Source organism: Lepidochelys olivacea, assembly GCF_965140295.1.
Source record: "Lepidochelys olivacea isolate rLepOli2 genome assembly, chromosome: 3".
Taxonomy (NCBI): domain Eukaryota; kingdom Metazoa; phylum Chordata; order Testudines; family Cheloniidae; genus Lepidochelys; species Lepidochelys olivacea.
Genome location: NC_140413.1, coordinates 82,561,688 through 82,586,705, shown reverse-complemented (window position 1 = coordinate 82,586,705; position 25,018 = coordinate 82,561,688). Strand labels below are relative to the sequence as shown.

The window sequence follows — 25,018 nt, the reverse complement described above, 5'->3', positions numbered from 1 at the left end:
CAAAATGCTTGTTGGTGTTTTACTGGACTGTAAAGTAGGGTAGGGGCTGCGGGCAGCCGAGGCTTTGTGCTGTACCTAACAAAGGAGGCCTCTAGCTGCTCCCGTAACACGCCGATGATGAGCATGAGCATGTTACCGAACAGCCAGCAGCGCGGGCTTCACGAGTCAGGTGTGAAGTGGGGGCAGGGGGGAGCCTCCGCCGATCCACCCAGCCTGAGTATGTGGGGGACAGTGGTTACAAATGACGGTTCAGGGGGGCGGGGAGGGAGACGTGCGGTTTCGCCGGGGAGGCTCGGGCGCAGTTTCCGCACGCCAAGTAGCGTGGAGCTGTGCGCAGCAGCCAGGCGCCAACCCCGCCGTTTGTGGCCAGAGCTGCTGCCTAGCCCACTAGTGCCCCTGTTAACGGCATGTGCATCAAGCCGGGGCCGGCCGGCCCGCCCGGGCTCCCACCCGCGGTAGCCGGGGCTCGGTCCCGCCGACGCTGGCTCGTTTCAGACCAGGGGCCGGGTTTTGTCGCTGGGGCTGGCCCGGGCTGAGGCCGGCAGGGGCAGGCGGCCAGCCCCGCTCCGGGCTGGTGGATCCCCACCCGCCGCGAACGGCGTCGCTGCCCTTTGCTCCGGACGGGGAGAAGCGGCTTGGCCCCTGCCTGGCCGCTCCGCCGCCCGCGCCTGCACAGGGGCCGGAGGGATCGGCGGCTCCCCCGGGCTACCGGCAGCGGGGACGAGGCGGCCGTCGCGCGGGGGCGGGTGTTTCCACGGGCGGTGCCCCCCCCCCGAGGCAGGAGCCCGCGTGCGGGCGGGGCGCGGGGTCCCCAGTGGGAGCGGGCGGCGCTGGCCGCGGCTCGGGGCGCTGTGTCCTTGTGCGGAAATGACACACGGTCCCGTCACGTCACGCGAGAGCGCAGCGCGCGGACCCTCGCACACAAAGAGCGGGGGGGAACCTGGGCACCAGCGCTGCCGCCGCTCCCGGCCCCGCCGCGACCCCAGGTGAGTGTCCCCGGGGCCGGCCCGCTCCTTGCTGCCCCCGGCCCCTGCGCCCCGCTCGGGCCCCGGCCGCTTCTCCCCGCCCCCCGGGGCCCTTTGTTGACGGCGCTCGGGACAGGGCTAGAGCGCGATGGCTCGTGGCGCGCGCCCGCGCGCGCGGCGGCCTGGGCGACTCCATCGCTCGAGCAGGGGGTGTGGAACGGTCACGCCGTCACCCCGCCTTCCCCGGACATATAGATCCGCCCGGGCAGCGGTCGCACCGGAAGCCGCCGCCGCCGCTGCCGCGCGCGCTGGGCTCGTCGTGGGTTTTCACCGCCGCGTGCGCAGGGGGAACGAACGGGGCTGCCGCTGCCTCCGCCCCGGGGCGGGGTTTCCCTACAGCCCGCCCTGCGGGGCGGCGCGCACATGGCGGGAGGTGAAGCCCCGAGGAACCGGAGTCCTCGCGCGGGCAGCTTCCCCCCACCCCTCCCCTCCTCTCCTCTCCCCATGGGCGCGTGCAGGGAGCCGGTTCCCCAGGCCGGAGACCCGGGGCTGCCCCTGCAGGTACCGCCCCGCCCTCCGGCCTGCGCTCGGGGCCAGGCCGGACTCACCCCCCGCCCTCCCCTGCGGCCTCCGGCCCCCGGCGCCGGGCCTGGCTCGCCGTCTGCCGCGCCGCCACAGGCTGCCCGCTCCCTCCTGGGTGCCCGGCCTCGTCCCTGCCCCTAGCCGCGACCCGAGCCGGCGTCTCCCGCTGAGCCAACTCTCTGCAGCCTGGCGGCCGCTGTCCGCCCGCCTCGGGCTCTGCGCTTTGTCCTGCGCCCTCCCTCGCCCGCGATGGGGAGCGGTCCAGATTCCCGCCCCCTGCCCAGCTCCAAGGCAGCATGAGCCCCACCGGCGATCCTAGCCGCGCTGCCCACGTACCTGGGGGGGGCCCAGCGCGGCTCCCTGAGCAGCACCAACAGGTGGAATTAAGGCTGATCCCCAGTGTGGAGGCGGCCCTGCCCCCTGTGCGCGCTGCGGGGCATGTGCCGGCATAACCCCCTCGTGTAGACGCAGGCTGCGGCGATGGACAGGGTTACCTGCGGTTGTAGGAGCCCCCATCCCAGAGGGATGGGAGCTGGGTCTACAGAATTCCTCCACTGATCTTGCTGCCTCTGCCCCAGGGTTAGGGTGCTGTAGCTGCGCTCCAGGGTGTGGGTTTTTCATACCCCGGAGACTGGCCACTGTGTCAATGTAGATAGACCAAGCCCCCTAGCTGAGTGGTTCTCAAAGCCGGTCCGCCACTTGTTCAGGGAAAGCCCCTGGCGGGGGGTGGTTTGTTTACCTGCTGCGTCTGCAGGTTCGGCAGATCACGGCTCCCACCGGCCACGGTTCGCTGCTCCAGGCCAATGGGGGCTGCGGGAAGGGTGGCCAGCACATCGCTCAGCCTGCACCGCTTCCCGCAGCCCCTATTGGCTTGGAGTGGCGAACCGCTGCCAGTGGGAGCGCGATCTGCCAAACCTGTGGACGCAGCAGGTAAACAACTGGCCCGCCTGCCAGCAGCTTTCCCTAAACAAGAAGCAGACCGGCTTTGAGAACCACTGCCCTAGTCTATCTACCCTCTCCTTCAAATTTCTTCTCAGGACCCATTTTTATGGTAGTGCCTGCAATAAATTAACCAGCTACATTTAACGGGATCAAGAAGGAGTTGCGGGTTGCTGATAATTATTTGAAAACGTCAAATTCAGTAAAACGCTTAAAATATTTTATTTAATCCCTCTCCATCATCCTCTGTATGTTTACTGTTTTAAATTGTTTGTGTCAAGGTCTGTTTCTTCTGTGTGTGGATAGGACCCACCACATTATTACCAGAATGACAATAGTAAATGTAAAATCCATACAAATAATATTTTGTTTCTTTGAGCTGTTTTGCACCAACTAAATTAGGTGCTAACATGCTGACAGTCATGAATGCTACTAGATTTCAAGGACTCAACATGTATATTGATTTATTTAGGTTCTGTATCATTGCTGATAAATACTATGAATGTATTTTCATAATTAGACCCCTACAAATCCACGGATATCGCTTTATATCTGCAGATCATTTTTGAGGATTGTGGATCAGATGTGGATACACATTTTGTATCTGTGCAGGGCTCTATTTGTAATTGTGCTCTGCAGGGCAAATCTAGTCATCTTCTCAATGACCACTTAGAACTCTTTAGCAATAGAATGGAAACTTCATCCCCTGGAAGAAGCAGAGATCCAGGGACACTACCTGAGCTGGTGTAGCTCCATTGAAGCCAACAGTGCTATGTTGACTTAAAGCAGCTGATGATCTTGCTCCAGGTCTGTAATATGATGGAAATGTGGCTAGAGAATCTGCTACTACATGGATCACACTCTTCTTCTCCTCCACCACCACCCTCTTTGGGGTGAAGAAATAAGGACCAGGGCAGATGATTTATCTTGTTCTCATTCCTCTCCACACATCTACCTAGTGCCTGACCCAGCTTCTCAGGTTGGATAGTTGACTCTGAATTTGTCTGAGTGAATATGTGCTGACATATGTCTGTTTTGCAACATGCGATCATATTTTTTTCATGTATATATTGCACAAATATCTTGGTTTTAAAAGTGTAAAACCAAGATGTTTTTAAAGTAGAATAAACTGTCCAATACAGTGCTGGAAACTTTCTGATGCAACTGGTGCCATTAACACCTTTGTAACTGCTGTTCCTGCAGTGGTGCTGAACATCATTTGTTCTTGTCTAATTAAACTATGTTGAGCACTGGCCTAGCTGTTTACCCATGTCATTAACAGGTCATTTTGATAGCATAGGCAAGTCCAGTGGGTAAAAAAGAGGACAATTAAATATAGTTTGAAGAAGACACCACAGCTCCTTTTATCAGGGAAGCAGGAATACCGAGGTTCAAAACAGATTAAAATAAAATTGGAGACACCTTGTCTAAAAGAATCTTGCTGCTTTTCTCAGAAAAAGCACCTAAATGAAAAGCCAAATTGTGATTAGCATGTTGCTGGAAATAAATATGTCTAGTGTATTGAACGCTTGAAGATGAAGTTGTCATTTGACAACATTTTAGAAAGAGGCAATGTAACTTGTGGGGAAAATTTCACTAGTTGAGAGGACCGTTTTTTGTTTTTTTTTTTAACTGCATCAGTAGATGTAACTAAAAATAAAAACAATTTGAGAGCATGCCCTATAAGTCCTATTGGCAAGATGCCACTATTAGAGACCATCTTCAGTGGAGCCGTGAGGCTGCCAGTATTCCACTGGACAGCAAACGAGGGTTTTAATCTACGGAAAGTATTGGTACACTTTTTGTCCATGAGGTTAACACTTCGATTTTGTCTCCCAGTGTTTTAAAACAAAAGAGGTTTTGAATTAAAAGCTTTTATCGTGTACTTAATGTTCTAATAGTGGAATAAGTTTGTAATATGCAATATGTTGTCCAAGACATTTAATTTTAAGTAGCACTTTTAGATATTCAAAATAATTTTAAAAAAATCCAACATTGGATTATTAGTAACGTCTTGGATTATTAAAAGTGATAGAACTGTAAACATCTGTTTTAGTGTACTTTTATGTAGTCTGCTTACATGCAGTTTGCTCAGCTTTGGCAGTGAAGCTGTACTGGTTTGTTTCAAGTTTGTTTCATCTTAAAATCTTTTAATTCATTTTTAATAATTTACTAGTAGTTTCAAGTACCAGACCTGCCCTTGAAAGCTCTTGCCTTTTAAAGTAATTTCACAGCCATATTTCCATACATAGGTGGGGATGTTTTTCCCCCCTCCAGAAAGACCAACACAAACTTCAGGAGACACTGACTATGTACAAAGTGCTGTCAAATGTACAAAGCATACAAAATAAATATTTTTTTTGTTTCCTTCTGGTATAATCATTTTAAGTGTTACTTGTAACACTAGCAGATGAAGACATTTCAGCCAGAAGTGTAATATGCTGACAATAACCCTTTATAATCAAAAGAAAAGGAGTACTTATGGCTCCTTAGAGACTAACAGATTGATTTGAGCATAAGCTTTCGTGAGCTACAGCTCACTTCATCGGATGCATGTAGCTCGCAAAAGCTTATGTTCAAATAAATGTGTTAGTCTCTAAGGTGCCACAAGTACTCCTGTTCTTTTTTGTGGATACAGACTAACATGGCTACTACTCTGAAACCTTTGTAGTCAATTTCTCATGTTGGATGTCATGCAGACAATTACAGTGCTGCTTTGCTTTGAGTTTCCAACAGTAGAGAAATGTTTAAATTAAAATATATATAGTCATTAAAATTCAAAAAATTAGAAGAAATCTGTTCATAGTAGGTTTTTATTTAAGGAAATATTTAAATATGAAAATGTTTATGGCCAAGTTAAGGTTCCACTGAAGTCAACAGCATATGCTCTGACTATTTTCAATGGAACAAGGACTTAACGTTTATGAGGACCAGCTCTTCTGCTAGTGTAAAATTTCATAACTCTATTGACTTCCATTGAGCCACGACTGTTTACAGAAGTTGAGGAACTTGGCCTTTAATGAATAACCCATATGTGAAATTTATCTGCAAGTTAGTCATAACAGTAACTTTAGTTCCTACGTATACCTGCAAAAAGATAAGAGAAAACTAGCAACCTCTTTAAACAGAAGGTAAGATAAAGTATCTTAAGGGAATTACTAATCTTCCAGTAAAAAGAGGTTTTGCATATTAAATGCGTGTTCTGATTCATACAGTCTTTGCAGAAAAGCAACAGATTTGGACTAAATATACAGGGTTCTTGTGAATACACAAAAGTTTTCATACAGCTGCAATATAAACATTAACCGTCACTGAACATTAATATTTACACAAGAATTTTGGTTTGCTGGTGTTCCAGGTGTCAGTTCTCTAAAATAAATATCTAGTACAACACTCTTCTTGTGATGTTCTGATAAAACTGCTACAGGGATAGTGGAGGTAAAGGAGGGAAACAGAAATTCTTTAGTATATCAGATCTGCGGAATTTAAGCACCAACCACTAATTAAGCCCCAGTACATTATCTGATCCTTTGAAAAGAGAATGTTTTCTCCTCTCTTCTTAAAACAAGTAAGGTGGATAATTTTTTTAAATAATTTTCAAGAATCCTTATTATCACTGAAATATACTGGTACATCCCACCCTTTGATTGAAAAAATAGAGACTCAACCTCTTCAGACACAAGTGAAGCTAAAATCAGACATAATACTTAGGGCAGCTTTCACTGAAAAACATAAAGTGGTGTACCACCATGAGGCCATCAGAGGCACAAATCATTCATACCATAAAGTAATATATGAAAGCAGGGGTTTTATATCATGTTTTTACAGTTAATATGGAATTAGGGAAATATGAACTGCTGCAGATATTAGTCAAATGTTTGTGGTATGATCTGCATTGAAGGAAAAATAAATATGCACTTAACATGCGTTTGTGAGCTAAACAATACAGTCAGATGCGAGGATTTTAATTGTCAGGATCAAACCTTTTCTAGAAAACTAGAAACATGAAGTCTTGTATATATTAGTATAGATAATGTTTTTAACTGGTAGAATAAATGGTTGTTCTGTGTTTTAATATAATACAAAAATCACACCCTGCATGTGCCTTTTAAACTACGGAACTCTTAAAGAATGAATTTTGGGACAGAACAGTCTTGATCTTGTATTGGCAGGAAGATGTTCTATGTGACTTTACAGATGGTTGTGTTACTAATTTTACAACACTCTCAGATATGTTAGGCACTTTACAGTACAGATAGACCTGGTTACTGCTTTGAAGTGCTAACACATGGGAACAGCAAACAATGGATAAGGGCTGGAGTGACAAGAGGCAGTATGATCACATGATTATTCAGGTTAGGCTTGTACATCCTGGTGGGTAAACTGAATATATACATCTTTAAATAGTTACTGACTTACATATTAAAGGTGTCATGAGGAAGTGAGAAGGAAGTGTTTGAGGTAGTGATGTAGCATACATATAGAAGGCATCAAGGCTAGGTCTATAACATCGGTAAGTTCTGTGATTCTAAGAATGCATGTAAGCACTTTCTCTCCAGAGGATTATTTTTTCATAAAATTGAAGGTACCTGACAGTGAATATGTCTCCTTGGCTGTAAAGCAGTTGATGCTATGGGGCTAAAATACATTCAGAACTTGCTTTGCTGTTGCTTCTCTGTAATGTTTTATGAAAATATCATACCAAACTGTTGAGTGTTTGAGACTTACGTTTATTTCTGACATTTTTCATAGAATGGACATCTTAATAGCTTGTCTCTTGAACCACTTCTATTCTTCATTGCATAATTTCTCTTTTAACATTACAGGGGAGCAAATAGCAAAGCAAATTCTGAATGTATTTTTAGCCCCATAGCATCAACTGCATTACACCAAGGAGACATGTTTTCAAATGCGAAAGTAACATTACAAAGGTACTTAGTGCATATTTAACTTATTTTAATGCAGTTTAGCAGCTGGAAGCAAGGAGACCCAGTGCCATATGACCAGACCATTTTCTGTGGACAAGTGTTTCACAGACCAGTTTGAAAAGTACTGATTTATTTCATATCCATGTTTAAGATGCAAGAAATTTTTTTCCCCGAGACAAGTGGATAAAACTATTTAAACATCTACAGACTATCTCAATCAGAAGAATGGAAACTTTTTTTTTAACTTGTGTGACTAAGTCTTTTCAGAAATCTGAACATTTTGAAATATGTCTTAGTCTTGAAGACTGAAATAGCAAGCTTAGTAAAAAGGAACGTTTGTCTCTTCGTATGTGAACGCCTACACAAACAGTGGCATCTCACAGGAACAGTGCAAAGCAGTATACATACTTTACATGATGCCACTTTCACCAACGCATAGTGCCAAGAGAAGCATTATGTTAGTCGTAAAAGTGTGGGCACGTGCTATAATGTCAGTAAAATGTTTAGTTGTTTATGAGTTAAACATTAATTACATTAAAGTAAATGCTGCAAATTGTTTTCAAACAGAAGGTTCTGATGCAGGCATTAGGAAATCCTTTTCAATGACTTATTGCTTACATCCTGGGGATGGAGTCCACTGTCAAATGGTGAGACTGCTCTGCCTCTTCTTCCTTGAACATTGAATCTATCTGAATATTGCACCTCTTCGAGTTTCTCTTTGAATGGATAACTTGAGCTAGGGACTCCAATAGAAACAAAACTGCAGATGCCTTTAATAAGGGGCACTTTTGGGTGCAAATTTGAGGAAAGATCAAGAGTAAGTATACTTGCTTCATTTTCAGCATGCAAACCCATGATCACAGGTGTAAGAATTGATTGTCTTTCTGAATAATTTCCTTTATGCTAATAGTGGGTTCTTTGGGTAACACTGTGTTAGTATTTCTATTATAGGCTTATTTTTTAGACATTTATAAATAAAAATTCTCCAGAATGAAACTTTGCACGCAACGTGTAAACCCAGGAATAAATGCGTTTTAACCAAGAGCAAACATTTTCAATGCCTGAACCAAGTTATTGTTTTAAATGTGTTCAAACAAGCAAAAACCCTAAAAATTTAAGTTTACCAGTTTCCGATGCTTTTTTGTTTGTTTTAACTCAAAATGGCTAGGTAATTACAAATTAAATTTAACAAGCAATTTCACCTAAATCCTGATACCACTGAAGTCTATTGCAAAACTCCTGTTGATCTCAGTAGCAGCAGGATTTGGCCATTAGTGTAGAGTATGGTTTTCTTGTTGTGGGTATTTGGTATGCGAAATGGCTATTGTCTATCATGCTCCCAAACCCAGTTTCCCAGGAAACGAGAACACAAGCTGCAGCTCTGATCCTTTTCCCAGCAAGATACTGTAGCTAAGGGTGGATGGCCCTGAGTTCCCATCTCTGGTAGTCATGGCTACAAACCCAAATTCCCAGGCCACGTTACATAAGTACTTCAGTACTAGTGTTTTCTGCCCTGCATCTGTTTATTCTTCTCTAGAACTAGTTACTCTTTTAGAGACAAAAGGGTGAGGGAGAGAGATTTAATTTTATATTGAAACAAGACAGATCAGGCAACATTTCAACCCCTTCATACACTCAGTGCAATGAGAATCAACAACCAGGAGCTCACTTACCCTCTCAGATGGATTTCTCAATTTGATTAAAAAGAAAAGGAGTACTTGTGGCATCTTAGAGACTAACAAATTTATTAGAGCATAAGCTTTCGTGAGCTACAGCTCACTTCATCGGATGCTTATGATCTAATAAATTTGTTAGTCTCTAAGGTGCCACAGGTACTCCGTTTCTTTTTACAGATACAGACTAACACAGCTGCTACTCTGAAACCTGTCAATTTGATTACTTGTTGCACCATTTTTTCCTTGATTCTGTTGTTTTCTGTCTTTTTCCCTAGCCCATTTCCCTCTGGCTAGCTCTGGTCCAGGATTCTTCTCAAAAAGAGGCTTTGCAACTACATACCCTCTCTCCATATTCCCAACTCCAACTATGATTCTCAAACCCTCACGTACCTCTTGCTTCCAACCCACTTGTCTCCAGTCGGAGAGACCTCTCCCGAAGTGTTCTGCCTGTTGTTTGAACAGCAGTGACAGAAGAAAAATATCATTCCATGTGTATTATCCTACAGAAGGAGGCTGCACGCTGATTTTGTTTTCTTTCTCTTTTTTCTTTATATATATTTATATTTGTCAATTCTTTTCTGTCTCTGGCTCTATGTTTGCCATCTCTCTCAGTCAGCATGATCCCTGACAGTTCTGCCCCAAGAAGCTGCCTGAAAAACCTAGGAAATCTGAGACTTCCTATATAGCATGTGATTGTTGTAAGGATGTCTGCCTGGTTGCCTACTTGGGCCTTCCAAAAAATAAAAAATTTTCAGCAACTACATTCAGCTGTCATCTTATTCCTTGTCACTCCCACATTTTTGGCACTATGCTGTGTCTAACCAAAGCCATGCCTTCTACAATAAAATGAAATGAAATCTAATAGTCACTGGCCTGGAAGTTTAATGTCGTATATGGGATATCAAGGTAAGTTCAATTCAATTTAACTTTCTCCTAGAACACAGGCCACAGCGCTGTCCTTTCAGGATTTTTCAGAAAGAATTGTACAGCCCTTGCCTAAACTCATAAATTGCACTGGTTGAATGAAAATCCATTTTAGAATAGATTTAGTTAAATCAGCACAAACCCCTGGGACGGCACAATTTTAAATTGGTTTAATAATTGGCATAAGCCATTTATAAACCAATTTAAGTGTCTCCTCACAGATGTTTTACACTAGTTTAACTAAAGTGATGTAAAAAAAACTAATTTTAGTTAAACTGGCATAACTTGTATGTAGGCAGGTTAAGAGTCAAAACCAGGTTCATTGAATTTAAACACCAGGGGGCGGGGGGAGAATTATGCTGAGTAAAAGGGCCAAAGCAGAGTGCTACGCTCCAAGGACCCCCTTCCAAGCCCTTGTATAGGGGGTATGCTGAGGACAGGAGGGGTCCTGGAATAGTTCAGAATAAGGAGAGCACAAAGGGGACTTAAAGGCACTTTAGCCCACCTTCCCTACCTCTCCATGGGCTGTGCGTTCTGTGTTGTGCCTGTTAGTCACATGTACAAAATCTCACACTGAATGTATTAATTATATTTACTATTAATAGCTACCAGCTGCTAACAAAGAGAAAGCATGCAGTTACACAGTATTCAAATGTTTGTATTTAATACAAAGCATTTTAATAGTACTTGTGATTCTTTTAAACTCATTTTGTACACAGCTATTAGATAATAAGACTACAATTGCAATTCTTTGTATATTGTCTTTCAAAATTTCTTTTGTTTTATAAGAAATATTCATGGGACATAAGTGTGTGTGTTTAACAAGAAAATCTCTGGTTAGGGTATGATTTGGTGAAAGAAGTCTATTTGGAAAAGCGATGTAGTTATGGAAGTTTTTAATGTATTTCAAATAAGTTTTTTTGGGACCAGGCGAGCCTATGGGGCTAGACATGTATCTGGATAATCTGAACTATTTATGGCTCATTTAAAAGGTATCCAATTGTGGTTGCCACTGTTGGTGGATATGTACTTCTAAATGGCTAGTGAGAGCTGGGTGAGGATGCTTGCTCTGTCTGTCCTCATTGGAGTTTGAAGCCTTCTTTTTTGAGACATGCCCAGAATTTGGAGTTTATAACAAATGACCTGTGATCTTAAGTTTAGGAAAATTGAAAAATGTAGCTTAGTGATAATGTGGTAATTTTGGCATGAGAAGTAATATTAAATCATTTTAAGACAGTTAAAATGTTTTGGTTTTCCTTTTAAAAAGCATTCTGATGTTGTTTGGAGGCCACCAGTTAACAATTATAAAAACATTTGTTACTGTAGATCTATAGGTTGCTGTTTTTTCAATATCACAATCCACATCAAAATAGCCATTTTTTAATAGAAATATATTCAGACAGCCTTGGCATATTATAGAATCATAGGGAAGGGACGGCAAGGGTCATCTAGTCTAACCCTTAGTTATAAAATAGTTTGTGTTGCATTTCTCAGCTGTGCTGAACACTGGGAATTGACCTGCAGTGAAACTCGTTGGACGCCCTGAGGCCTCCAGAGTTTTTTGGCTCTTATAACTGGTGGCCACTCAATACAATGTGGCCAAAAAACCCATTCAGAGAACTTTCATTTGTGCACTTCCAAGACACTTCTCCTTATACAGAAAGTTCAAACAACTGAACTAATGTTCTTCACATTAGAAAAAATCTTGAGTGTTAAATCATCTTACTTTTCTGGCCCTCTCAGGTTGTTTTCTGTTCAATGTACGCTGCGGGGCAGATCTGCAGGTGTCCAGGAAACACATAAGAAAAGTGGCTGCTTGCTATAATGTGAATAAAAATGGAGCAGATAGGAAATTGCCCAAGGACTGTTAATATTGTCCAGGGATAGCAAATAGTTATAGATAGCAGGTTTCTGATCTTTTTTTTAACAAAAGGCTGAAAACACAACCCATGCCCTGTGTCTAGAAAACTACTGCTGATGTCTTTTTTTCTTTTTTTTAGTGGGCTAGAAGATGAACTCAGCTGAATTCAATGATGATGACGAAGGTAAAATGCTATATCTTGTTTATTTTATGGTCAGATAAAAAATACTAGTTGTATGAGGACTTTGTATATTTAGATGAAGAATGCATTGTGATAAAGCAAAGATTATAACAATGACTGAAAAGTTAGCTGCTAAAACATCCTATTATTATTTTTGTTACCCATCATCCTTCTCCCTCCCCCAAACTCCTGCCTACTGTACTACCTGCCTACTCACCTGATATGTATTGTCTTTTAGGCTGTAAGCTCTTTGGGGCAGGAACTGTCATTTACTATATGTTTGTACAGTTCCTACCACAATGGTGCCCCGACTTGGGGGCTTGAGGCTTCAAGGTGTTGCTATTATATAATGATAAATAATAATGACACTATTCAAAAAGCAGTTTCAGAAGAACAAACAGAAAGCATATTGTTGTAAGGGTATCATGAATTTCTGGAGGAAGTGCTTGATTGTTCTAAACCTTCTCTCTTTCTAGTTAAAATTATAAAAAATAATCTTGTGAAAGTAGAAACAGAAAATGAAGATGAAGCACTAGACTGCTCCGTGACATCCAGATCTCCTGAGAAACACTCACTGGATGGCTCAGTTACTTGCCTACACGATTCCAACAAACGGAAACAGACCTCACTTGGTTGTGATGGTTCAGGGAGCCAGCAAGAGGTTTTGCCCAGTGTGAAGAAAAGACGCTTTACTCAAGAGGTGATTTTTCTACATGTGGCTATGCATGATGTACTGTTCAGATTTCTTGGGCCAAATGTGCTGCTGGTATAAGCAGAGCACAACTCTTTTAAATCAACTCACACCAGCAATTAATTTGTTTATAGTCAGACATGACTATAATCTTTGCCTAGTTTACCAATACCACTTATCTGGATATTTTTTAATGATGTGAGCAGTATCCCATTTTACAGCATAAATTTCACCATTAACTGTTTTTATCTGAAGCAATTATTTGTTTCTAATAATGCTTATAAACATGAAATTCTCTAACTGGTTTGGATTAACTGGGTCTGACAGTGATCCTAGACCCCCTCTCATGTCCCTAGAGTAAAGATTTTGTTAGTATTTTCATTAGAAATTTAGGCCACAGTCCTGCAATCAGATCCCCATGGGTTAACCCAATTGCTGGACCAGGGTTGTAATTTTTCCAGATTATGTACAGTGGGACAGATTCTGATCTCAGTGAAATTTCACCACTCTAAATCTATAAGTTATTTGAAGTTGATAGTTGCCTTGGATTTACAATGCGGCCAGAACCTAACCCAATAATTATCGTGAAAATTTATTCTTGACTGACTCTAATGATGAATCAGCATGTTTAGAATAAATAACCAACCACAGTCTTAGTCTGAAGTTCTAACAGAACATTTGAGAGGCTAACTTTTTTTAATACTAATGTTTTTAGTTGTGCACCTCTCTCTACTTTCCAGTTCTGGCGGTGACCAAAAGTCAAGTTGTTAAAAACTTTGAGTAGGTCAGTGGGACTTGGGCTAATAAGTGCCTGAGCCACTTTTGAAAATGAGCCTTAAAACTTGCAATGCTGAATGGAGCAAAGCCTAAATACTTTTCAAAATCTGGGCCTGTGGTCCTAAAATATAATATGAAAGATTATTCCACCGTAGCAAAATACTGCATTTCATAAAAGCTCAGCAACAGTATGTAATACAGTAGCTTCCTATGACAGTGTAGGCAGCATGGTATTATGTGCCTGTTGCTCAAATAGAACAATCTGCCTTGTAATTTTTTTGGTAGTACAGTAAACCGATAATCTTTCTAACTGTGTATAGCAGTGGTCCCCAACCTTTCTTGTGGGAATAGCATACTGCTATTCCCAGAAGACTGTGGTGGGCGCCGGACACCTTCCCGCTGCCGCTTTTCAGCAGCAGCATTTCGGCAGCAAGAAGTGTCGCCGCTGAAATGCCGCCAAGAAACAGCAATGCTTCTTGGCGGCATTTCAGCGACGGGGAGCACTGCGGGCGCACAAAAATGCTCCGGCGGGCACCACATTGGGGACCTCTGGTTATAGCATTATCTGAAGTACATACACACATCTGTGCTTAAAGTCCAGGGTCCTTATGGATAATACAAAAGAATGTTCCACAATAGATTATTCTGATGTTTCACCAAAAATAGTCCATGTGTGCTTCCGATAATGCTATACCCAGCTGGCAATATAATCTGTACAGATTATTACAGGAGGCAAGGAGAATGTTCTGAAGGCAGAACAAGGTATCCCAGATTAACAGAAAATGCTTAAATCTATCCCAGATGTGGCACTAGCTGTTAGCTGAACATTGACCGTGTGTTTCTGAAATGCAGATCTGCAAATTCCTCCCACAACCAGATCCAAACATCGTGAGCTGCATTAGTGAAAGGGCAGAAGTTCTGCTGCCCTTACAACATACAGAGATCTGCCATAATTCTCAGCGTAAGCACTTCTTTTCTTCCAGAGGGTCCCACCCAACCCCAAGAATGTTAACTTGTATGTGTTCATTTTAGAAGGACAATAAGGCCCTATAGATGATGGCTCCATGCTGATTAATACACTTCCCTGGTACTGCCTTGTTCCTGCCTCTTCACCTGAGCTGAGCATTAATCAGGACTACCCTCAAATTGTCATGTTTTATTGCTTCATTGGACACACACACACAAAAAAAACTATGGTGAAACCTGAAAAGGACTAACAAATGATTTGCTTATCATAACAAGTCTTCTAACAAAGATGGAGCCAAATTGTGCTCTTTATATATGAGGATAATTTGGGGCAGCATCTGAAGACATGAGGTTACTAGATAAGATCAAGTTTCACCATATGTTCAAATCTCTTTATAATGCTGATTTTTATTTTTTTTAATTTGAAAAGCCAGAAATCCCTGTTCTTCATTCTGTCTGTTGTGCTTAGGTATTACTGAATCTTATAACAGGTGCTTTAGTTAGGCCACATCTTCCCACGTACCAAGGGCACTTCTCTGAAAAGTGAAGTTTTGGTGTTGCTCCATGTTTATCATATCTCATTTAGTCCATTTCAAATGTGCTTTGTTTACAAGTAAAACTGGAGAGGAAAGTTTCTAATTGCTATCCCTGCAGAATCAGCTGGGATCTGAAAATCAAGCTTCTCAACCTTATTCCTGCTGATAGGATTCTGCACTCTAAATTGAATCCATTAACACCCTCACTTATCACCTGTGCAACCTCATGGTCTTCAGTATGTTCATAAACTCGTCTTCAGTGGGATTACACTTGTGTAAATGGGCAAGTTATGGCACGGCAATTGGAATTTAGTTTATTCTGGTGATGATGCATGAGCTAGAATAGAACCCAGCTTGATCTCCCCTACATGTTTGAGCTCTGCATTGCTTATAGGACTAAAAAGTAGTGTTAACTTATTTTTGTCACTAGGGTAAGCAGATATGAGTGTGAATACACATAGGAAGCAGATTAGCTGAGTAAGAAGGTGCTGCCATTTTTTTTACAATGTTGTTTTTCAGAGAAGATCCACAGTATAGGGGCCTGATCCTAGGATGGGACTTTCAGTTGCTCATCACCTCTTAACCTCAGGCCCATAGTCTGTATTTCATTGTTTTTTAATATTTGAATGCAAGTTCTTTATTTTGTGTCTAATTAATATTCTGCATAGCAAGCTGGGGAAAAAATTCAAGATGGTCAGATTCAAACTGTGTGTGTATTCTCACATGTTTTTGAGTTCTGTGTATTGTAATTTTTTGTTGTTGCTTACCTACTTAATTTTCTCTAAGTTATTCACAATATCCATGTACTTGCAAAAATAAATAAATGATGAGCTAAATATTTACAGTGAATAAATGAAAACATTTGCTTCAGAACTCAAACAATGAGGAACAGTTAGGAAATGCAGTGCTTAAAAATAATTTACAGTGTGAATTCTTAAAGAGTTCACTACTGGCTGGTTTAGAACCATGAGGAATTCAATGAATATAAATGTTTCTGCCTTTCAGAAACATATCATTCTTTCATTTTTAAAAGGCCTTTTCACTAATTGTATTGGGGTTTTTCAGTTGGGTTGGTATCATAGAGTTGTCCCTGAATTGGACCACTGGGGGTAAATACTTGCATACGTTTTTCAGAGCCAAAGGAGAAAAAATTAACACACCTGTGTCAAGGCTGTTGGACCACAGTGTCCTCATTAGCTGGTAATAGGGAGAGTAATGAAACATTAAAATACAGTTGGGGGGAGTAGTGAGATTGTGGCTAGCTCACAGGATTAGGAAAACCTGAATTCTGTTCTTGGCTCTGTCACGGACTTACTGCCACTCAACCTCTCTTGGCTCTGTCACGGACTTACTGCCACTCAACCTCTCTGCCACCCAAGTTCCTCAGACACAAAGTGGGAGGTAATGATATCATATAAAGCTCGCTGGGTAAAAATGCTAAGTATTATAATTGTATAGTTATTCCATAGCAGAGGTCATGAACAAAGAAGTAAAATAATACTTTCCCTGTAAACATGTTTGGTGATTGTTTTCCTTCAATACATTTATTAACTTGATTTATATAGCACAGTTGGGTTCACTGATGAAAATTAGGCAGTGTATATTTATTTAATGACGCCTACCTGTGGAACACAAATTTGTAGCTATTATTTTAAATCAAACTGTCTTACTAATACGACGTTTGTTAATTCGTAGGGCCTCATTTCAAACATGAAGAACCGAGATATTGGGTCACCCACTCAGGTAAACGTAGAGCAGCCTAACAAGAACAAGAATCCCAATATAACGTGGCTGTGTGAAGAAGAACCCTTCAATGACGTAACCATTCCATCCTACAAGAAACCTCTGTATGGCATCTCACACAAAATAACAGAGAAGAAGAGCACACCAGGGGCAGAGCAGTTTTCTTCCTATGAGCTGTTTGAAAAGGTCAATCCAAGCAGCCCCTCCCATCTGCGGAGTTTGAGCGATCAACGCAAAAGGGATTCTGCTGCTACCATCACTGTTACAGCTTCCACTGCAGATTCTGATCCCAACATATATTCTTTGATACAGAAAATGTTTTACACACTCAACACCCTGAATTCCAATATGACTCAGCTTCACAGCAAAGTTGACCTCTTGTCTCTTGAGGTCAGCAGAATTAAAAAGCATGTTAGCCCAACAGAGTCTGTAGCAGAGTTCAGACCTCCCCCAGAATACCAGCTGACCGCTGCGGAACTCAAACAGATCATGGATCAGAGCACCTCAGGTGGAGATTTGGCTTGCCGGTTACTAGTGCAGCTTTTCCCAGAGCTCTTCAGCGATGATGAGTTCAACAGGAGCTGCAGCACATGTGGCTTCCTTAACAAAAAGAAACTTGAATCGCTTCATCTGCAGCTTATCCGAAACTATGTGGAAGTTTGTTATCCTTCTGTGAAGAACAATGCTGTGTGGCAGGTGGAGTGTTTGCCTCAAGTTAATGACTTTTTCAGTAGGTTTTGGGCACAAAGAGAAATGGAAAATAGTCAGCAAAGTGTGCAGTCATCCAGTTTCTATGAGGCTGAGCAGGTAGAGTCCTCTCATTTCATTGAGGATAAAGAGCAGGAGGAAGCTTTGTCGCTGGACAGGGATAATGCCACCACCTCAGATTATGTTCTGGATGCTCAGGATCTCAATGAATTTTTAGATGAAGCTTCATCCCCTGGGGAATTTTCTGTGTTTTTGTTACACAGATTGTTTCCTGAGCTCTTCGACCACAGGAACCTGGCTGAAAGATATAACTGTTATGGAGATTCTGGGAAGCAAGAGCTGGATCCTCATCGACTTCAGATAATTCGAAGGTACACAGAAATTTACTTTCCTGATGTGCAAGAAGAGGATGCATGGTTGCAGCAGTGTGCCCAGCGAATAAATGATGAGCTTGAAAGTATGTATATGGATGGGAGTGAGTGTGAACAGATGAGAGACGACTGGAATGATTCTTCTAGTTTGCCTGACGATGTGTCTATCATAAAAGTGGAAGACAGCTTTGAATATGAAAGGCCAGGAAGAAGGTCAAAAAAGATTTGGCTTGTGCCCATAGACTTTGATAAACTTGACATTCCCCCTCCCGATTTTGATGTTCCTATCCCGGATTACCTGTTGAACAAGGAACAAATTAAAAATATATATGAAAGCAGTCTGTCCATAGGAAACTTTGCATCTCGATTGCTTGTTCACTTATTCCCTGAACTGTTTACTCATGAAAATCTAAGGAAGCAATACAACTGTAGCGGATCTCTAGGCAAGAAACAACTTGATCCAACCAGGATTAAATTAATTCGACACTATGTGCAAATATTGTACCCAAGAGCAAAGAACGATAGAGTATGGACATTGGAATTTGTTGGGAAGCTTGATGAGAGATGTCGACGCAGGGATACCGAACAGAGGCGCACATACCAACAGCAGCGGAAAGTTCATGTGCCGGGACCTGAGAGGAGAGAATTTCTTACCTATGCAATAAACCCAGAAAGATTCAGAGAAGAGTTTGAAGGGCCACCACTGCCGCCAGAAAGAAGCAGCAAAGATTTTTGCAAGATACCACTTGATGAACTTGTCGTTCCTTCTCCAGACTTCCCTGTGCCTTCTCTGTACATGCTATCTGATAAAGAGGTAAGAGAGATAGTTCAGCAGAGCCTTTCTGTGGGAAACTTTGCTGCAAGGCTTCTTGTAAGACTCTTTCCAGAGCTCTTTACTCCAGAGAATCTCAGATTGCAATATAACCATTCAGGTGCTTGTAACAAGAAGCAACTTGATCCCACCAGACTCAGATTGATCCGTCATTATGTTGAAGCTGTTTACCCCGTGGAGAAAATGGAAGAAGTGTGGCATTATGAATGTATACCAAGCATTGATGAAAGATGCCGGCGTCCCAACAGGAAAAAGTGTGATATACTGAAAAAAGCCAAGAAAGCGAAAAAGTGACAGGCTCTCTAAATTCTTCAGACTTTGACCACTAAATTATTTGGGAAGAGCATATTTTATTCTAGACTGGGAGCCTGATCTTGCTACAGAATCAAAGGGCGATGAGCCCTTTGGAATATTGGGCGCTAAGATTGTTACTTTTTAATACGTGTGTTGCACATACAAGGGCACTGCAACAGTGGGCAGTGGTTTACTACATTTGTACATGATAAAGACCATAAATGATCAGTGATGAAGTCGCTAATGACTCATTAAGAGCATGACTTTCGCTGGTGCAAATACATGTATTAAGTGTATTAGTCCTCTCCCCACTTTTGCATCTTCCATTTTTATCACTTTTTTAATAATAAAAACCCTTTTTAAAAATCATTGTGCTCTTCAGGAGCAGGTTTGCATTAAACCCTTTTAAACATCAAGGATAAATCATTTGGAATCTGAATTATTTTTTAACTTGCAAGTTTTGTTTTTGAAAGTGCCATGTTCATTGAGAACGATTGAAACATCTGACTTGGTTACTACAGTAATTACAGCTATCCCTTTGTTTTGTTCTTGATGATAATGAAAATAACACGAGGTCAGTACTGGGTCAAATGTAATTTCCTTTTTGACTGTTACCCATGTATATTTCCATTGCTATAAGAACTAAGACTTGATTAGACACAATGTGTTTTTACGCTGAGACCGTAGACCTGATCCTTCACCCTTACTCATGTAAGTTATTACATGGTCTTCAATATGACTACTGGGAACTGCTTCAGTGAATAGGGTTACAAAACAGAATCAAGTCCTTTACCAGCAGACTGTGTTGCCATTGCTTGTTAGTCTCTCTCTTTTTAGAAAAAGTACTTGAAACAAGGAATGTAGAAAAACATTTAAGTCCTTATTCTTCATCAGAATTATGATTCCAAAGTTTCCAGTATTAAATCAAATATTTAATAAGTAAAAGGTAAATACAAAGATTTGATTCTGTGGTAGAATTGAATGCTGCAGGGTCCCCACCTGTGAGCAGTGGTGATATGGTGTGTTTGTGTGAATACAGCACAACCTGGAGTCTCCGAATGTCATAGGGATATTGAAAATTCCTTTGATTATCCAAACTGATTTAGTGTAATTAATAGCTATCTGGAAGTGTAATCTTGAATGATTAATTTAGGTTCAGATGGTCAAGCTTGCATTGTTAATATGATCAGTTATAAAGAAGAACATCCTAACTCCATTGTGACTTCACAATTTGTGATCTGTCCTTGGAGAGTGCCATGTTAAAATCAGAACCTGATTTCCCTCTCAATTACGTTGCTGTAAAGCAGGATGGCCGTTGATGGCAACGGTGTGAGAGAATCAAGCCTTCCGTTAGATGTTAGTCATGGCAGTGATCATTTAACACTGACCATCCCTTGAACATCTTGAGATTTGTTGAGGTTTTCTGTGGTCCTCTTCTGTTATTTACTTAGATGGGTCATAGTATCACATTTCAGTTAAGCCCCAGTGTAAATTTCTATTTTAGCAATTATATTAAACTACAAAATACTTGATATTTTTACTTCAGTTTTTTAGAATTTACTGTTCTCAGAATCATGTTGACCCCTTCCTTTTAAAAAAAAAATATTTTTTCTAATGGCAAGAATTAGCAAAGTTATTTTACAGTGTTAAAGCAGTAGTAAGTCACAGTAGATAGTAGTACTCACTCATTTTTCCCCTATGTGCTAGCAACATCCTAAAAGAATGTATGATGAGAGTCATGATTGTCCTGAATAATCTAATACTGTTTAAATTCACTTAAATGTTTCCTGTTGGCATAAGTAATAGCAGACCATGCGCAAAATGGAAATCAGCACAAATATGGCTATTAATAAAATGAGAACATTTTACCAAAGATAATGAACTTATACCACAGTCTCTGCATCCTACCTTTCATTTTAGTACATATTTTTAGCAAACTGAATATCAAAAATGCAAGGTTTTTTATAATTATATGCTACCTAGAACCTCTTTGTGAACTTATTATACATGCATTTTTATGGACTATATGAAATGTCATGAAAATGGTAAAAGTCTTTTAATTTAGAGTTGAAAATGGCTAGCATTTATTCTGCAGCCCAAAAAGTAAGGAATGTTATATGCAGATTTTCTTTATAGTTTATTTATCTTAATGTCACATTTGTTTCAACAATAAAGTATGTCAAAACCCATTGAGGACTTCAACATATCTTAAACTTGCACATGGATGGTAAAGAGATTATATGAATGTACAGAATTTTCTACCTAACAACATACAATTTTAAGATACGTTGACATTTTCAATGAGTTTTGACATTCATCTGTTACAAATGAATCTATTTATATGACACACTGATCAATATATGAGGGGTTTTATTTTTAAAAAATTACATTAGCAAAAGTGAACATGTAATAGCTCAACAGAAATGGTCTTTTTCCTCAACTTCTAGTCAAATTACTGTAGTCTGCTTATATATTATATATCCTTCTGATTTGATCGTCTTGTTGGATTGCCCACAATCTTTTCACAATTGACAAAAAAATTTTGACATTCTTTTGAAAGGCCATTTGATATAAAGGCAATATACACATGAAAAGTGACAGTTAGCTTGCAAAAGAAATTTCTTGAGGTGCATTTGGAAGTGAATTCATCCAATTGGTTACATAATGAAACGTATATATTGTTACAAAAGAAATGCTGGCTCATGATTGGCTATGAACAGACACAAACTGTAAGTTTCTATTAGTTAACTTTTCTAAGGTCTGTTACTAAGATCTGGAGTAACATTAACCAGTCAGACTGAATACACAAGTGAGGGCATCTTGATTAGCTGCAACTGCTCTCATGTCATCTCCCTTTTAGAATGTTACTTTAAAAGGACAAACACTTAATGATTTCAAACTTAGGCTATCCGGAGAGATTCCCAGATATTAAATGAAAACATTCAGAACATATGTAACCACACACACACACTGACTTCTTATTAGCTATAAATTGTTTTACTTCAGTAAATCCTGTTGGGATGAATGTCAAAAGTCTAAGTATCTGCTCATTATAATTTTAACATAACACTTTTGGTAAGTATTGAACAACTCCCTCCTACAGTGATTCTAAAGGAAACAGCATAGTATTCAATGACTCTATATTTTCCAGTGTGACTGTCAGAATTTTTCCAACAGTAAAAAAAGGACTGCAAGCCTGCTACAAAATTAATGTAGAACTTTTTTTTTTTTTTTTGGTGTCTCACCAATTTCACACAAATGAAACACTTAACTAAGGAACTGTGCAAGGGTTTAAAATATATACTTTTCTGAAATTTGAAGGGGAAAATGAAACTACTGCTTAGAAGTTCTTGCAGTTATCCAGGGAATCTGGCAACTGTATTAGCAGGGAAATGCAAGTAGCATGTCTTTAAGAGAGAAAAATACTTCCTATTTGAAAGGATTACGTTTGATTACTATTAAGAGTAAGATGTAGCCCTGAGCATTTTGTCATAATTTTGTGTTATTATGAATAAAAAAGTACCTTCTCATCTTAGGAACAATGTTCAGATGCAGTTCTATTTTTCTATCTTCAAGTTAAGATACTTTGTACATCAATTTTATTTCTGAACGCATTTCTTTTAAATTCAGCCAAATCTTGTTTTACTATTGTGTAATATTTTTGTACCAGTGGTGCCCAGAGGCCCCAGTCAGGATCAGGGTACTCTAGTGCTCAGTACTTTACAAACACATGAAGACATCACTGCACTGAAGATCTTGAAATCTAAGAAAAAAATTGAGGCTAGTTCAAGCCTCTGACTTTAAGAGTAAGTCACTGAAATTTGGGGATCGCTATTGACACAAATGATGTATTGTTTGGATGCTATAAGTTTCTTTTTCCAAGTCAGTTGTTTTCATTCTTACCACTATTCAGTTGGCTGCTAATGCAAGTATAAACTTTTTCCATCCGTATTCCAAAGATATTAAGAAGTATGTTTTGGGTGCTTTTACTGCAAATCTGGACCCTGTTTTTGCTCCCTTCCTAACTCCGTGCGCCCACGTGATTATCATCCATTCCTGGGAATCTTTTCTTCATGTTGGGCACTACTGCCTGTCCATGGACACTGATTCTACAGACACATTTCAGTTGTGAATCAGCTGTCTACTGCCTCTCCCACCTTGGCACATAAGGTGTGCTTTCATTACCTAGCCACAGCAAATCTGCCCTACAGTGCTTTCATAAACTTCGTTTTGTTTCTCTCACCCCACAAGACCCATTCAAATAAACCTATCATTATCAGTGAGAGTCGTCTTAATTTTTTATTAAAACAAATTATTCTAATAGTAAAATGTTAGTCGTCATGTTTGTCCATGGATTATACAACTCCTATTCTGAGTAGCTGTCAGTAAGCATATAATTAGTTCCCTCTCCCTACAGATGGCTGTCCCTGGATTACCATGTCTAGATCAGCAACCCAAATGCAAATAATCTGTAACTAAAAAAGATAAAGCGAGTTCCATCATACTCCAAGGATTTGATTTTTCTAGCTTTACCTCACCTGGTTGCCAGGATATAGACTCCCACTTCACACTCTTTTCATGCATCTTCCTTATTCAGAGCAATATGCTCTCTTCCAAAGGTGTCTTCCTGGTTCTTTGAGACTTGACCTGCTGCTGCATGGACAGAACTTCTACTTGTCCCATTTCCTGCCCTATCACACAATGTGACCATGGTTCATGTAGCAATTTTTCTTCTTTAGAGTAGCAGCCGTGTTAGTCTGTATTCGCAAAAAGAACAGGAGGACTTGTGGCACCTTAGAGACTAACCAATTTATTTGAGCGTAAGCTACAGCTCACTTCATCGGATGCTGTAGCTCACGAAAGCTTATGCTCAAATAAATTGGTTAGTCTCTAAGGTGCCACAAGTACTCCTGTTCTTTTTTTCTCCTTTAGTAATCATTCTGAAAGGGAAATCTTGATTGTCATTAGAGAAGCAGAACTTATAAAAGGGATCCCCAAAAAGTAGAATGGCTGGGGAATGATTTTTTTTCCCTGTGAAAAATTTGGATAAAACTTAAATTTGTTTTAGTCAAACTTTTTTCTGTGGAAATGTTTAAATTTTAATCTACAAACCTTTTCAATTTTCACAAACCAAAACTGAAAAAAATGCAGTTGATAGGTGAAATGTTTTGGTAGAAAACCCTTCAGGACATTCCAACATTTTGTTCTTTGTTTGCTGAAAACCAGACACACACAAAAACCCAAACATGTTGCCTGCCAAAACCTGAAAACTTGCAAAAATTGACATTTGCTGCAGAAATTTCCATGACAACACAATAGCCATTTTCTGTTAAACTTGAATGGAAAACTGTCTACGCACAGGTGTTTTATATTGGTCTGGTACAGTGCTTTGGTGATTCTGCTGAGCTTCCTTCTCTTTAAGGTGATCAGGGACAATTCTTCAAAACTCCCTTTTGTCCTTGCCCTTCCAAAGGAGTGTATCAGTTCATTAACTCAGACTTAATTGGCACAAAAGTGAGAGACAAAAACCTTTCAGGTATCTGTCAGAGGTGGCTATGTGACGGCCAGAACAGGGTTATGCCCTGTGTTTTAGTTTTGATCCCCTGAGTGGGATCCAGTGCACAATCTACTCAAAGAATTTTTTCCTCCTGTTCCCAGAAGTTCTTTTCACACAGTTTCAATATCTTTATGTCACTGTTCCAAAGTATCCATTTTAGTTCTAAATTATGCTTTAACAGCTTTTAAGCCAAGATTTTCAAAATTATTGATTCTGACTACTACCCAATTTGACACCTTAATAGAGGCCTGATTTCCAAAGGGTGGGGGATCTGGACTTTCTGAAAGTCAGCCCCCCCCCACCCATATTACTAATTGCTTTTGAACACCTTGGTCTGTCTCTTATGTCAGTCATGATCCGCATTGCTCGTTAGGTTATGCAAAGTAGTTTTGACAGCACATTCTTCCATGTCACAGGTTCTTTGAAAAATCGATGCATCTCATTTTTCATTGTGTTTTATCTTGGACATTTAATTACTGTTTGTGCA

General features: G+C 40.8%; 1 protein-coding gene across 4 annotated transcripts; it reads left to right on the top strand.

Annotated features, from left to right (window-relative positions):
- The first annotated feature begins 120 nt into the window (after positions 1 to 120).
- BEND3 (BEN domain containing 3) lies at positions 121 to 23,257 on the top strand. Of its 4 annotated transcripts, none has more exons than XM_084622425.1 (4): positions 121 to 217; positions 12,015 to 12,059; positions 12,533 to 12,756; positions 16,722 to 23,257. In XM_084622425.1, exons 2-4 carry the CDS (start codon positions 12,026 to 12,028, stop codon positions 18,972 to 18,974), a joined length of 2,511 nt encoding a protein of 836 aa, XP_084478551.1. In that variant the 5' UTR covers positions 121 to 217; positions 12,015 to 12,025; the 3' UTR covers positions 18,975 to 23,257. The 4 variants fall into 4 exon arrangements, with proteins under 4 accessions (XP_084478551.1, XP_084478552.1, XP_084478550.1 ...); XM_084622426.1 differs by having other exon boundaries at positions 154 to 169; XM_084622424.1 differs by lacking the exon at positions 121 to 217 and adding an exon at positions 858 to 986.
- The last annotated feature ends 1,761 nt before the right edge of the window (positions 23,258 to 25,018 follow it).